The 14,825-nt window shown below is 37.9% G+C and overlaps 3 protein-coding genes across 3 annotated transcripts; all 3 read right to left on the bottom strand.

The window, feature by feature from the left end:
- Window positions 1-1,516: 1,516 nt before the first annotated feature.
- Window positions 1,517-5,761, bottom strand: LOC145232348 (uncharacterized). Its single transcript, XM_080096952.1, has 11 exons — window positions 5,635-5,761; window positions 5,271-5,334; window positions 4,582-4,751; window positions 4,218-4,278; window positions 3,922-4,097; window positions 3,798-3,858; window positions 3,402-3,592; window positions 3,255-3,333; window positions 2,915-3,090; window positions 2,400-2,460; window positions 1,517-1,718 (listed from the first exon to the last, which is right to left on the bottom strand). Exons 1-11 carry the CDS (start codon window positions 5,732-5,734, stop codon window positions 1,517-1,519), a joined length of 1,341 nt encoding a protein of 446 aa, XP_079953078.1. The 5' UTR covers window positions 5,735-5,761.
- A 445-nt stretch (window positions 5,762-6,206) lies between these two features.
- Window positions 6,207-7,381, bottom strand: LOC145234564 (uncharacterized). Its single transcript, XM_080099276.1, has 4 exons — window positions 7,297-7,381; window positions 7,024-7,084; window positions 6,599-6,777; window positions 6,207-6,274 (listed from the first exon to the last, which is right to left on the bottom strand). Exons 1-4 carry the CDS (start codon window positions 7,379-7,381, stop codon window positions 6,207-6,209), a joined length of 393 nt encoding a protein of 130 aa, XP_079955402.1.
- Window positions 7,382-10,698: 3,317 nt separating this feature from the next.
- LOC145232351 (uncharacterized) lies at window positions 10,699-13,095 on the bottom strand. Its single transcript, XM_080096955.1, has 7 exons — window positions 12,911-13,095; window positions 12,762-12,840; window positions 12,521-12,699; window positions 12,170-12,236; window positions 11,700-11,884; window positions 11,300-11,366; window positions 10,699-11,080 (listed from the first exon to the last, which is right to left on the bottom strand). The coding sequence occupies exons 1-7, from the start codon at window positions 13,020-13,022 to the stop codon at window positions 10,903-10,905; spliced, it is 867 nt and encodes a 288-aa protein (XP_079953081.1). The 5' UTR covers window positions 13,023-13,095; the 3' UTR covers window positions 10,699-10,902.
- Between the last annotated feature and the right edge of the window lie 1,730 nt (window positions 13,096-14,825).

The raw sequence follows: 14,825 nt of genomic DNA, 5'->3' as shown, positions 1-14,825 counted from the left end.
GCAGTGTTTTGGCTAAAGACGATACTCGACTTTTTCTGCCAATCATTTATTGCTTGTTATGTTCACCGGTGACAAGCATATCGATTTAACATGTGCATTTTGCTGAGTAAAATAAAACGTTGTTGAGTTTTACCAAATTTTATCTAAAACTAACACTTTTAATCATTGAATGTGGGAACTTGATTGTTGTTGTTGTTGTCAGTTCAGTGGTTGTCGGTTTAGCTTCTGCTGTGAGCGTTTAGTCGACATTGAAACTTAATCCAAAACACGTCGTTCCCGAACCCGCGCTCACACATAAAAAAGGTTTCGAGTCAGTATGTCACGCTAGACTAAGCTCGCCGTTTTAACTTTTTTGTGCCCTGTGTTTTTTTGTCTGTTTTTTTGACTGTTTTTGGGCAACGAAAGAGGAGAGCACTGTGATTGACGTTACCTGGATTGTTAAATAAGTAAAATTTGGAAGGTATTTTTGACCACTAGCTAACCTTCGTTTGTTTTTTTGTACTAGAGATACATTCCATTCTTTTCAAATGTTGCAACCACCAGAGTATCAACATAAGTTTGTTTAAAGGTCTTTGAATTAATTTGCTGTTTTTATGACACCCGGAAATTGTTTATCAAATTTGTATTGAATAATTTCAAAATAAAACGGATTTGGAATGTACAGAATCGTTGCAAATATATTATAACACTGAGACACAGCTTACATTAACACACTTCACAGTAGGTTGAAATCCATGTGCAACGTAAGAAAATAGTTTAAACTTGGATATATATTCTCTAAATCACACAAACACAGTAATGATGATGCATTGGAAACACATCGATTAAGCCATGAACCAACCGACAACCACAAGACCCATCATCACCAACATATTAATTTGTGCCGCATGTTCAGCACCAGCTGTGGTGGTTGTTGCAGTTGTTGTAGTGGTTGTAGTAGTGGTGGTTGTGGTTGTTGTAGTGACAGCGGCAGAGTTGCAACCGTCAGTGTCACAGCAATATTCGATGCAACCTTCAGCCCTGCAGAACATAATTTTTTTAGTCTATCTGCATTAACTTTTTTTGATTTTTTTTTATTACTCCATGATTTAGAAGGATACGAAGTGTAATGTTAAGTACATTTTAGTTCACAATCACCAATAAGTAGATTTGTTTAATCAACTCACCCATTGCAAACATGTTTCCATCATTACACTCAGCTGCTGTGCTGCAAGTTCCATCTATTACCACTGTGGTCTCATCTAAACATGTGTGAAATTGTACTCAGTAAGGTTTTTACTGCAAATTATTTGTTTACAATTTACGATTAAGCTTAGGTCGACTGCTTTGTGTTAGTAGGTTGTATGTTAACAAAAATACAAAGTCTTTGATAAAAACTTTTCCGAGTTGTACTTCTTATAACCTGCTTCACTTTACATTAAAAAGTTTGTTAAGGTTGCCTAAATTGCGTACACACCTATACCACACAAACTTTAACCCGTTTGTTTTAAATACTGGTACATTGTAACTGTGACAGCTACCTACCTCCACTTGTAGTTGTGGTTTGTGTTCTTCCACACATTTCACCAGCCGGGCAATGCATAGCAGTCAGACTTCCAGTTGCTGCTGCACTTCCAACTTGGGTGGTCATTCCAACCAAACATTGTCTTGTCATTTGTGTTGCCACTGTCAGACTGTTACATCCATCTGCCACATTGCAACAAGCTGCCACACAACCTCTGCAACACACATTATGGTTCGTTGGTTAATATTTACCTCAGTTGCGAGAATAATAAATTTTTGATTAATTTTAGTTTTTATCTGTTTTGTAGAATGACGCGTGTCGCACATTATGGTAGGTATAGATCGTTGGTGCCCAACCTTTTTTGACTCAAGATCGACTTTTGAGCTATCAAACTCTCGGGATCTACCATTCCAGTTGAATAGCAAAGGATAATTCGCATTTTCCCAGCCCAGTTTTACGTTTTCCCCGTTTTGTGTATGATTTGTTTTACAGTGCAATGAGCGCTATTTATAAACTTGATCTTATACTAATGTCTAAAATACAATATTGAGAAAAAAGTTTCGACAAAAACACTCATTTGATTGAAATAAAGAGTGGAACTACCAGTACAAAATAACAATTACCACTGCAACTATTACTTTTGTGACGTAAGAATGAGCCTGTTGAGTATTTGTGGTGTGAACATATCGACATATTCTGATAAATAAGTTTTATAAAAAGGTCATCCATGTGCAAGGACCCTCCTCAAAAACGTGTTACAAACCAACTATATATTTTATATTATTTTATGCATCCGTCGCGATCGACTTGATACCAGTACGACATCGACCAGTCGATCGCGATCGACGGGTTGGGCACCCCTGGTATAGATCTTTGAGAGAAATGTAAAACTTACGTGGTTGCTCCACAAAGTCCAGCTGTGCATTGAGCTGTCGTTGAACAAAATCCTTCAACAGCTGTAATGAACAAGATTCACGTCAGAGTTTTTTTTATCGTAGATCTGTATAAGCTATACATTCTCTTAATGAAATAACACATTATACAATGATCGAATTAGGTGATTGCTTTACACCTGGGCATTTGAAAGTTATGTTTGGATACCAAGGCCACAATACCATTAAATGCCCGTACATCCGCAATCAGTACCAAGGCAGTAGTGAAAAAAAGCAAACATAACAGGCACAAAAAACAAAAGTGTAACACGAATATTGTGTTGAATTGTTGATGATTAGATCAGTGATCCGCGGTTTTATTTTTTCAATTGGGACGAAAGAATCTGTGAAGATAATACAAAAATACTTTACGCTACCCTACTTTGACTAAAAAAATGTATGTATGTATTATTGGGAGTTGAAAAAGTGCGATGTGTAGTTAACCCAAAATGTTTAAATGAAATTTGTCAGAGATTACCTCCACTTGTTAATTCTGTTCTTCCACATTGGTTAGTAGCTGGGCATGCCATAGCTGGGGTTGGAAAAGCTCCACTAGCAAATACTCCAACTCCACAGGTCACTACGTTCTTGATGTCAGTGACTGATTCGCTGTTACAGTTGTCGGCATTATTGCAACATGCTGCCACACAACCCCTGTTACGCAATGAAACATGTATTATTTTACATCGAAGTTTACATGTAAACCATAAGCAATAAATACAGAACTCCGTTGTTACAACAATGTAGAACATTTAAAAAAACGAGGTTCTTGCTTTTTTCTTACACACGTTTTTACTTCATATTAACGTCCAACTTACGTGACTCCAGTGCAAAGCAGATCACAAGCAGTGACGTCAGCCTGGCATGATCCAACCCTCACCACAGTATTCACATTATCTGTAATATTACTTCACATTAAGTATGTGTCGAGGTATGCAGCCATAAATAATGCCACAAGTTGTTACTTGCTGTTGTGGTGGTTTCAGTTCTCCCGCAGAAGGTATTCGGATGGCAATGTGTGGCCACCATACTTCCAGTTGGATCATTAGTTCCAACTGTGGTAGTTGTTCCAACCATACAAACTCTGCCTGTCGTCACAGCAATGGTCAAAGTGTTGCACAAGTCGGCGTCATTGCAACACGCAGCAACACAGTCTCTATGACGAAAACAAATTTAACGGTTTGCTTGCACAAAATGAACTTTTGATAAATTTTTAAATTTCAAATTTTTCATTCAAATTTTTTACAATCGAAGCTATTATACTTGTATTATAAAACCTGAAAAACAGCTATTGGCTTGATAAAAAACTTTGAATGATGTCAGGTATATACGAATATAAGATTTATAACTGAAAAACTTACGGTGCTGTGCAACCAGTAGCGCACGCCGTAGGGTCATCAATACAATTTCCAGTAATCGCGCCTTTGTAAAAAAATAATTGAAATGATTCCATTTGCCACAACACGGCTGTTTTATTCATATTACCTGTTGATGTTGTTTCAGTCCTTCGACAATGTTCGTCCGTGTTGCAAGTCATAATTGTAGTGAAGGCTCCGTTGCTGTCCGCGGTTCCAGACCCGCACCGAACGACTGCGTCGATATCCCCGGCTGCTTGTGTGTTGCAAAAATCTGCATTGTTGCAACACGCATATGCGCAGTTTCTGTAACACGAGTGAAATGAAATGATGAAGCAATTCGACAACTTGTTTTATGGCAACATTTAAACATTAGCTACATTAAAAAAGTAGCTAAAATAGAACACAGTTTTGACAAAAACTTACGCTACTCCAGAACATAGCAAATCACACGCAGCTTGTGTCTGGCAGGAACCCACTGTGTCACCTGCACACATATAGTTTTGTAAATTAGTTGAATTAGCATTTGAAACGAATTTCAACTGGTCTACTGCACGAAAATTAATTTGACTTTCTTGTGTTATTACAATAATTTGCAAAACAATAACGCTCTTTGCAAAGTACGAATTACTGTGTCAATTTATTTTTTGCGACTTGATCTGTTCGTCTCTTTTGTAATAGTTGGGAACGCGATAGTAATCTAATTGGATTATATCTAACTTCCTAGCTTTGGGTTGTTAAAAAGCCCGAAAAAGAACGTTTTTTCCAAAAAAAAGAAACAGCTTTTTACCTCCCGTTACTTCCTTTCTTGCGCAAAGCTCGTTGGCGGCACAAGTAGTGGCTGAAGGGAACGATCCTCCTGTCATTGTTCCCGTTCCACAAACAATGGCAGCTTCGATCTGTGCTACCATTCGGCTGTTGCAGTCATCGGCATTGTTGCAACATGCAGCTGTGCAATCTCTGTGAAAAGTATAAAGCTGAAATGGCTTTACTTAAGAAAGAAATTTGAGTTTTGCTTCAAACACATTTTCGTAGTACTGATGACTGAAAGGATTTCACATTTATGTTGTTGTTTGAAAAAAAATTAAACGTTGTTTCTGGTAGTTTTTTTGAAATTGCCTAATAATTAATCAGATTGAAGTTGAATCCTTATTTGGGTATTTTTATAATGATTTCTGCTATGTTTTAGGTATTTTTATAGACGTTTTGCCATGTTTCACAATGTTTTTGTGATAAACTTTATTTCCCTGTTTTTTTTCCGATTTTTTTATCAGTAAAAAGAGTTTTTTCTTCAATTACCGTTTACTGCCCAAATTAGTTTGTTTGAACAAAAACCTGAAAGCAGTTTCCGTTTGTACAAATAATGTACAATATAAATTGTCAGTAAAGGTCTTAAATTCCCCAAAAACATTGTGACAAATTATTTGGTGTTTGTTATGCACTTCTTGCACAACTTGTTTACTGCTTTATTGCACTTACGCAGTATCGGCACAGAGGGCATCGCATTGTGCTTGAGTTGAACATGTTCCGGTTGTTGCTGGAGCTTCATTCAAAAAGCGAACATTTAAACTTCATGCAAAAATGTATTTAAGAAAGTTATTGCGGTCATCCCTATCGCCATTTAATACGACACAACAAGTCAAACTTCATGCAGTAAGGTCTGTGTTTCAGTTGACATATTGGATAGAATGTTATTAGTAAAATGCCCTTTACTGTTTTGTTTTTTTCGAATTTGAATCCAAGTCATTTGCTAACAGGCACTAGTCTTTGTAATATATTTTCGACTACTATTATTTAGCAGGACCCTGCGACTTTAAAACTGAGCAAAGCAAATCGTACTTACTTGAACCAGTTACTTCCATTCTGCCACAAAGCGATCCAGCTGCACAAGTCAATAGCGTTGTAGCGTCCGCTCCAGTTCCACATCGCACAATGTTGCTCATTTGTGCCACTGTCCAAGTATTGCAAGTGTCAGCACCATTGCAACATGCCGACACACATGCGTCTCTGCAACAACAACACTTTGCCTATTATTTGTGGCGATTTGCAGTTTATTGTGTTTGCTACCGATGCACAATTGCTATTTGGTTTCAGGGTTTTCACATTTTTTGATCTAACCTCGTTTTCCTTACCAACACACTGGACCTAAAGCTGTAAAGCAATTTGGTTACCAAATTTTACACGGTTACTAAATTTTAGTGCACGGTTTAATGTACCCTTAAAGTGTAATGGTAGGGCATGAATTTTAATTATTAATTTTAAACGGGCAAATACAGATGAGTTTTTTACTGTTACATTAGAGCTGAAAAATACTGCAAATTTATTTTAAATTCTACACTTTTGCTGGAACTCAGGGGACATTTTAATTGTAACATTTGTTCGAAAAGGGCCAGAAATGTCTCGGACTAACACAACTTACGTTTCGCCATCGCAGGGTGCTTCACATTCAGCCACAGTTGAACAAGATCCAGTGATGGTTACGACTGAAAAGTTTTGTAGTTTTGTTTGTATTTCTAAATTCTTGCGTTTTTTTCTGTTTAATAGTTTGGTATTTTTGAAGTTGTTAGTAAACACAAAAATATTCATGACCGGTACAAAAATACTATATGCTTTTGTAATATGATTTATACGTGTTTAGTCAAGTTAACCGTCAAGATTCCCTGGCAAAAGGTCAAAGCTGTAATAAGGAATGTTGGTAGAAGTTTTCCAGAAGCGTGTTGTACAAAATATTTGTGGTCTAAAACCACTGTAACATTTTAATGTCTATCCGCGTGCAAAAAGCATAAAAGTTCATTTTCTCGACTTACTATTGCTAGAGTCAGTTACTTCCTTCCTTCCACACAGATCGCCTGCGTCGCATGTCTTTTCAGCTGTTTGAAAGTTTGTACCATCGTGTGTTCCAACACCGCAATTTACTGTCCCTCTCATTGTGTCTACCGCTGAGTTGCAGTCATTAGCATCATTGCAGCAAGCAGATATACAGTTCCTAAAAATAAAGGTAAATTGTTTTGCGTCGCATGCACATTTACGAACGTTGTTCTTGAAGTAATTAATGAACTAATAATATTAAAAAAATAACTTGGTATTGTTTTCTATCGCTAACATTTATTGTAGTGCTTGGTTGCGTTAAGTATGCTTAAACGGCGTCAATTGAAACTAGTGCAAATTTTTTATCCACGTTAAACTTTTTGGTGTGTAAAACATGCTGTTTATTTTATTTGCATCAACTCACAGTGACCCGGCACAGAGAGCGTCACAAGCGGCGAGATCGTCCTCACACGATCCAACATGCTCTGAAATGTACAAAAGTAAATAACTAGGTACAAATACAATGTAAGCGGTTACAATGTAGTACAATGTGCAATGTAAGCGGTTCTGACGCTGTGTGTTTTTGCATTCTCTACCTTGTTTTTCCATTTTAATTTTGACACCCTGTTAAACATTGTGCGTCGCTTATCACAAAAACAAACAAACAAATTATATTCTTAACAAAATTGCTACTTACCCCCACTCACTATTTCAGTTCTTCCGCAGAAGTTTGTACAGGCAGCTGTTGCGATATCACTACCAACCGTACCAACCAAGCACATCGTAACCGCTGCATTGGTGTAAAAAACGCCACACACAAGAAAAACAGCCAACAGTGCGGCTGCACGTACGTGGCCCATTGTTTAAATTTGAGATATTTTTGGTTGAAACAAATCCCAACTATACCTGTACGAACATGTTCGATCGGATAAATTGTTGGCATTAAATTATGATCTTACCACTAAATTTTTAACACATATACGATGACTACTTGAACAACTCATTGAACGAATTAAGTACAAGCTAGATATGTATCCGGTTTGCCAAACTGATTCGGCCACTTGCAAACCCAAATTTGAAACGGTACCCCACAATCCTTCATACTATGTCATAACTAAAATGGCGTTTACTATCATGATTTTTCAAACAATATCGTTTTTTCACATTCCGACAACATGTTGTAACAATGTTTTTGCGCGTCTGAAAACTAAAGTTGAGGTTCATTGTGTGTAAAACCTTTTTATTATTGCGTTTTCATAGCTCTGAGGCGAGCACACAAAAAACAAAGTTGTGTAGGGCCTTTGATCACAATTCCAACCAGTCCCGGACAATTAGGCACTGATTTGCGCCAAATCTTTCTCTTTTTGCCCGAAAACCAAAGCGCACTACTCTCGATTTTCTTTCTCTTCCCACTTCGCCGTAAACTCAACTCAACTGCACAAAAACGTGACAGCCTCCTCCTTATATTCACTACATTGTAGCGTCCCGACTCTTTCAAGGGAGTCTGATTACCCCAAAACTTTTTCTCTCGCACAGCGCCATTAGAAATTTTCCAAAGGTTGACGCTTCCACGTGTTGACTCGTCGTGTGCGGTGAGGATCGGCGTATTTCTCGTGTTTTTGTCGTGACTGGTATTGCGCTTCTGTTCACATTCATCTTAATTAACCAATCATTCACTGCAGTCTTTTGGCTACAGACGATACTCGACTTTTTCTACCAATCATTTATTGCTTGCTATATTCACCGGCGACAAGCATATATGATTTAATGTGCATTAAAAAATGTATAAAACAGCAACACTTTTAAACAGTAAATGTGGAGCTCGATTGCTGATGTTGTTGTTAATTCAGCGGTAGTCAGTTTTGCTTCTGCTGTGAATGTTGAGTCGGCATTAGAATTTAATCAACATCACGTGGAACTGGTATCCGCCATGAGACGCAGAAAAGGGGTTTCGTGTCAGTATTTCACGCAAGACTAAATCCGCCGTTTTTACTTTTTTGTGTCCTGACTGATTTTGGGCAACGAAAGAGGAAGTGTAGTGTGGTTGACTATATCTTTGTTAAATAAGTGAAATTTAGAAGGCATTTTTTGACCAATAAAAAACTTTATTTTTTGTTACTAGAGAGACATTACTTCATTCTTTCCAAATGTTGCAACCACCAGAGTATCAACTTAAGTTTGTTTAAAGGTTTTCAAATTCCTTTGTTGTTTTTATGACACCTGGCAATTGTTTATAAAAGTTATATTTAGCGTTTTTACAATCCAACGGTTTTGGAATGTACAGAATCGGTTTAAACGTATCATAACACCTCTCTATTAACAGACACAGCTTATATCAAACACTTACAACACTTATATTAACAGACAAATTTTTTTTGGCGAAATCGCGTTTATAACTTTGTTACGCAATCTAAGCTGAATTTACTTTGTGCGAAAACGTTTCTACCACGACTTGTAAGATTTTCTTTACCTAGTCTCATATGATTTCAACGCAGGGAAGGATCCAGTTAGGCAGTTTGTTACATCACAAACAAGACTAAAAATATTAATTGTTCGCGAGCAATTGCTTTTTTGTTACTTCCAAGCAAAGGAGCATTTCTTGGTAAATATGACTGAATACACAATTTAACAGGCGCACTAATTAGACAAATAAGATTATAGAAAGACCATCTCTTGGCGGTCCAATTAAGCTCGACTCGCAGGTCAAGCTAGAAACAGGCGATGTTTGTAAACTATGCGTGACCCTGCTTTAGTGCGTCGCGCCACAAAAATATTTTTACTTTAACCATTTCCTGGTCCGCATGGAAGTCGTTATGAAAGTTTTCAAAACTTTATTATAACGCTCAACTTGTATCCTACCACGTGATGTTTATGCCTGACTTTTTTCAAGTTTGTTCAAAAACACACGCCTACACGAGGCCTTCGACTGCATTGCCTTCCAACCCCCCACAATTTTGGACCAATTTACCGCGTATCACCTCGCGCGTTCTGTTCGATAGTTACCTGCATTTAAAAATGTATAAGGCAAAAGCTGCAAAAGCCCCAGGACCAAACATGGTACATTTTCACCAATTCAAAGTTGTCGCATGTCAGGAAATAACCCGAACCTGGCTCCAGACGCTAAAAGATTAAGCAACGTGGCCCTTCGATCACCGCTGTCTTAGACGCCTAATATGCAGGTTAAGTTTTCGCAACATTCTGCGTTTGAACAAACTATAGCTGGAAATCATGGCCTAGCAAAAAATGCCAATTTGACTTCAATGTTTAAAGCGAATTCTTATTTACTAATGTTTAAAGCGACAAGGCCCACAAGCGACTTGGCCTCGAGCGATTTCATGAAACCCGCCGAAAAATCTCAGCCAATTCCCGCGAAACTCTAGAGTCTAAACTGAAGTTGCAATTCAAAAACTTAAACAAAATATCATCTTTTCCCTCCAACTCAACTGATGTAAAACCATACGATCCCAACCTTATATTCACTCAACGTTAGCGTCCCGTCCTTTTCAACCAAGTTTGGTTGCACTAAAAAACCTCTCTCTTTTTTTAATAAACTATTAATAAACTCGAAAATTGTTTTCTAAACGTTCTTACTCGTGGGGCAAGTTTGTGTAATAACACTCGGGCCTTTTCTGTGTTTATTGGTAGTAATGACAGAGATTGTGTCTTGTCATTGTCGCCTTTTGTTAAATTTGAAAAGCACCCTTGTTTCTGTTTTTAGGTTTAAGTTGCGTTCGCATTAAATTTCACAGGACTCACTAATTTCGTTCATAATTTAAACTGTGTAATTTTAAAGTACACCGTAACAAAGGTTGGAAACGCGTATTGTGACATTATTACGTTAGTGTGAATTGCGTGAAATCGAAACAAACGAATTGACTTAAATCATCATTGCCAATGGATCGGTACTGAGTGATTGCAGCTAGTAAAAAAACTGGGTAATCCGAGACATCGAAAAACGTTTTCTACTGCGCTACCTTTGTGTTGACGCGTCTTTTCCGGGTTTTTTATTTTGAAACTCATTAGCGTCGAGTGTAGAACTATTGTGCACACGATTTCACTTCGTCTGCCCAATAAATCACAGGAATTTCACTACAAAAAATTCTATTTGGCGATATAAATTGCAAACAGTTTTGGAATGTACAGAATCAGTTTAAATATATCATAACACTGAGACACAACTTACATTAACACACTTCACAGTAGGTTGAAATCCATGTGCAACGTAAGAAAATAGTTTAAACTTGAATATATATTCTCTAAATCACACAAACACAGTAATGCTGATGCATTGGAAACATATCGATCAAGCCATGAACCAACCGAGAACCACAAGACCCATCATCACCAACATATTAATTTGTGCTGCATGTTCAGCACCACCAGTTGTTGTAGTTGCTGCAGTGGTTGTAGTAGTGGTTGTGGCAATAGCGGCAGAGTTGCAACCATCAGTGTCACAGCAAGTTGATACACAGTTTTCCGCCCTGTGAAACAAGATAATCATGTTTTGCTGTTCGTTCGTTTTTTACTTTGTAATCTTTTCTGAAAGGATGTTAATATGCATGTTAAAAGAAATGTTGTTCGTATCACTTTTGATGGGACAAAGTTTATACGAATACCATTCACAAACAAGCGATGGGCAAAGGTTTACTTAGTACTAGAGACTGTTACAAAAATTTGTAAGTATGTTTTTACTAACTTACGTTCCGCAAAGTGTGTCGCATGCAGTTGCTGCTGTACAAGATCCAACTGTAGTCACTGTTGTTGTACCTGAATATTAGCAAAACATTAGAAAACATAATTGCAAAAGAAAATGTGCGCGAATAATTTATCCAAAGCATTATTGCTCTTGTGAAGGCCCCAAACCAGTTGTGGCAGCGAACAGAATAGTAGAGGTATGGCTTTCTTTATTGTGGTTGGATGGCTTCACTAGCAAATACGGTTAATCTATCGCCACCAGCTGCAATAATGAGACTATATAGATCGAAACATTGTACACTGTCTGCAGGTTGTTATTGCCCTTTATGAGTACTTTAAGTAGGGTTGTTACGTACGAAAGTTCGAATAAGAGACGACCATTAGGTAACGTCGCACAAGACTTACTTCCAGATGTGGCAGATGTCTGGGTTCTTCCGCACTGTTCGGATGCAGCGCACCGAGTGTAAGTCATATCCATAACTGGTGTGTCGGAAGTTGAACTTCCAACGTAACAGTTTCGGGCCATTTGTTGGCTCACTGTTAAAATGTTGCAGAGATCCGAACTGCTGCAGCAAGCACTCACACAATTTCTATGAAAAATGTGGTTTACAAATACTGTAAAATTGTCCCTTGACTATTGTAACCTGTGTTTTGTCGTCACAAACTGATGAAATAGAACAAACCGGTTTGCTGACAACTATTAATTTGAGTCACTTGTTCCCAACTTTGGGTTCCCAAAAACAAGTTTAAAACTGAAAACTATGCGTGCAAAAAAGTAGGATTTAAGCCTCTGGGGTGTAATTGTGCGTGGAGCTTCAAGGGACTGTTACTAATTTCAGGCAGTAATAGAAATTGTGACATAGTTGAGTACTTACGGAGTTGAGCCACACAATGTTGCACATGTAGTTGCAGCTTGACAAGATGTAACAACATCTGCTGTATCTGTTCGAACATTATTGTGTTAAAAGAATCTTTGCTTTGGTGTAAATTTTTGTTCGGCAGTAAAATCGCGTATTTTTTGTGCGCACGGGAAGCCGTTTGTCAGTTGTGTTGTTGAAATTGATTTATTCAACAACAAATAATGCAGATCAATTGTTTAAAGTGCGCGATTCTCACTGCCGAATAAAAAATAGTTACCTTTACCATTTCAATTTACAATAAGTTTCAATGTAATTCAAATCTAAGTTATACAGAACGCGGTAGCAACCCCCAGCAACAGGACTTACTTCCAGTTCCGGTTTCTGTTCTAGCACAAACTTGATCGGTGGTGCAGTCCGCTGTTGTGGTTAAAGCTGTCGCTGTTCCTGTAACTGCTTGATCGTAACAAGTCAGCGTACTTGTCATCATAGCAACTGAAACACTGTTGCAACCGTCCGCATTGTTGCAGCATGCACGGACGCAGTTTCTGCAAATTGTGTAATGTTGGTCGTGCTGGATTTTGTAGAATGTGTGAGCTTGTAAACTTACGAGTCATCTGCACAGAGCAAGTCGCATGAGTCTGCTGATGCTTGACATGATCCAACAACAACCACTGTGTCCTCGTTGTCTGCAAAATTGCGGTTTTGTTAAAAAATTCGACGAGTACTCCATAAATCAAACCGCAGAATGTATTTTACTTGCTGTTGTTGTGGTTTCAGTTCTTCCACAGAACATATTGGGATTGCAATGAGTGGCCACCAAACTTTCAGTTGCAGCGTTGCTTCCAACTGTCATAGTTGTTCCAACCATACATACCCTACCATTTTGCACAGCGGCTGATACGAGGTTGCAGTTGTCTGCGTTATCACAGCAAGCAGAGGCACAATTCCTGCAAAAATACAATTGGAAGGTCGAATATTAACACTTTGTTGTTGAAATGTTTGGACAGAATGTAACGTATTTTGATTTGCTTCTGTTCGTGTCTTGTGCAACAGTTTAAATCTGTGGCGCAAAAAATGTAGTCGAAATTTCACGTACACTACGGGCTATAAACGTCATTTGTTAAGCTGGAGATTTTGGAACCTAAAACACCACGGGAAATGATTGTTTGGTTGCGGCAAGTCTTTTAGAAGGAGTAGAGCTAAATGCCGCATATTACCACATTGCACCGCATAGTATTCCACTGAGAATACTGAATGATGTCGATAATGTGAGAATGGAAGCCCCCAAAAGGGTAAATTAGTCCAGATTCTAGCATTATTTTAATTGCAAACCCTTACTTAACCCGAATAGCGCTAACCGTCAAAGCTTTCAAAAGTCCGCAAAATTATACCTTTGCAAAAGTTTTTTCAAGCCCTTTACAACTTCCTTTGATGTGATAACGTGCGGTCACATGCGATATTTAGTACCACCGCTTTTATCACTGATTATTACTGTTTACTACAAGGACGATTAACAAAGTTTCCGGAAAACATACGCCTAGAATCTCAGGTTATATAACTCGAAGCAGGCATTGACAATCTGAGTTAAGTCACCCCCCGTTGTCGGTTTACTTTCTATTTCTTCACAGTAGCACAACAAGGTATAATTTTTTACTTACATTTGACCAGTGCAAAGAGCGTCACACTGCGTTTGTGTTGAACAAGATCCTACAACTGTAAAAAAGTGTCGCTTTTAAATGTTATATATACACATGTATTTGTGTAATTAGCGCGAGTTTTACACGTTTACTATCTCCACCATACATTTTAATTTTAGACAAAGTAAATTGGTGACACTGCTTTCTGTACAACAAATCGCGTTTGCATATTTTTGTTCAAAATGTAGGCTACAATTCTCTTCATTCTAATTTACTTTAAAATGTGCGATTGATTGTAGTCAGGGAACAGGTTAAAGTTGTTGGCGTTTTCTCTACTACAGACCCGAGTGTATGCACAAGTCATTTTGGTATTATGACAACCAAATATTCTTACCGCCACTATCAGTTTCCTGTCTTCCACAGAAAGTTGTACAGGCCATATCTGTTGTTGGAAATGCTCCATTAGTCAATGTCCCAGTCCCACAAGTAATAGCTGTTCCCATATCAGCGACTGACTGTCTGTTGCAGTTATCTTCATTGTTGCAACAAGCTGACACACAGTTCCTAAAAATTCCCAAACAACTGTTGTATTCACTTGAACTGAAGCGATTTACTACATATTAACCACTGGCTGTTAATGCTAACAATGGATTGGTTACGTAATTCAAATTGAAGCTATTTTTTGTGTTTAGTCAAAAACCCCGTTTGTGGCATTTTAGTGTGCTCTTTGGTTCTGCCGTGGAAAAAAATGTTTCACAAGAGTCGAAAGTGCTGCTGGTTACCATAACTGCTGACAATTAAATAGCCACACTGTATGTCAAGTAACTTACGATGTCCCGATGCAAAGTAGGTCACATGTTGTGACAGAATCTTGACAAGATCCAACCGTCGTTACCACTGTACCCACTGCAAAAGATTCTGCTTTATTAGATAGTTTTTTTTAAATACTAGAGAAAAAATGCTACATTGGTATAAATTTCTCTTTTAAATGGCCTATTTATTTTGTCCGGTGGAAGCAACTAAACAAAGGCGTT

Source organism: Phallusia mammillata, chromosome 6 (genome assembly GCF_965637545.1).
Source record: "Phallusia mammillata chromosome 6, kaPhaMamm4.hap1.1, whole genome shotgun sequence".
Taxonomy (NCBI): Eukaryota; Metazoa; Chordata; class Ascidiacea; order Phlebobranchia; family Ascidiidae; genus Phallusia; species Phallusia mammillata.
This window is presented reverse-complemented; position numbering and strand designations above follow the sequence as displayed.

Bases quoted from the DNA above. Each gene is read 5' to 3' on its own strand.
- LOC145232348 (XM_080096952.1), bottom strand. From the start codon at position 5,734: ATGAGCAACATTGTGCGATGTGGAACTGGAGCGGACGCTACAACGCTA. The intron at 4,098-4,217 runs GTAAGTTTTTGT...CTCGTGTTACAG, and splicing joins TTGCTATGTTCTGGAGTAGC to AAACTGCGCATATGCGTGTT. The intron at 3,091-3,254 runs GTAAGTTGGACG...ATTGCGTAACAG, and splicing joins CTGCTTTGCACTGGAGTCAC to GGGTTGTGTGGCAGCATGTT.
- LOC145234564 (XM_080099276.1), bottom strand. From the start codon at position 7,381: ATGTGCTTGGTTGGTACGGTTGGTAGTGATATCGCAACAGCTGCCTGT. The intron at 7,085-7,296 runs GTAAGTAGCAAT...TGTACATTTCAG, and splicing joins AACTGAAATAGTGAGTGGGG to AGCATGTTGGATCGTGTGAG. The intron at 6,275-6,598 runs GTAAGTCGAGAA...AAAACTTTTCAG, and splicing joins AGTAACTGACTCTAGCAATA to TCGTAACCATCACTGGATCT.
- LOC145232351 (XM_080096955.1), bottom strand. From the start codon at position 13,022: ATGGTTGGAACAACTATGACAGTTGGAAGCAACGCTGCAACTGAAAGT. The intron at 11,367-11,699 runs GTAAGTCTTGTG...GCTAATATTCAG, and splicing joins GACATCTGCCACATCTGGAA to GTACAACAACAGTGACTACA. The intron at 11,081-11,299 runs GTAAGTTAGTAA...CTTGTTTCACAG, and splicing joins TGCGACACACTTTGCGGAAC to GGCGGAAAACTGTGTATCAA.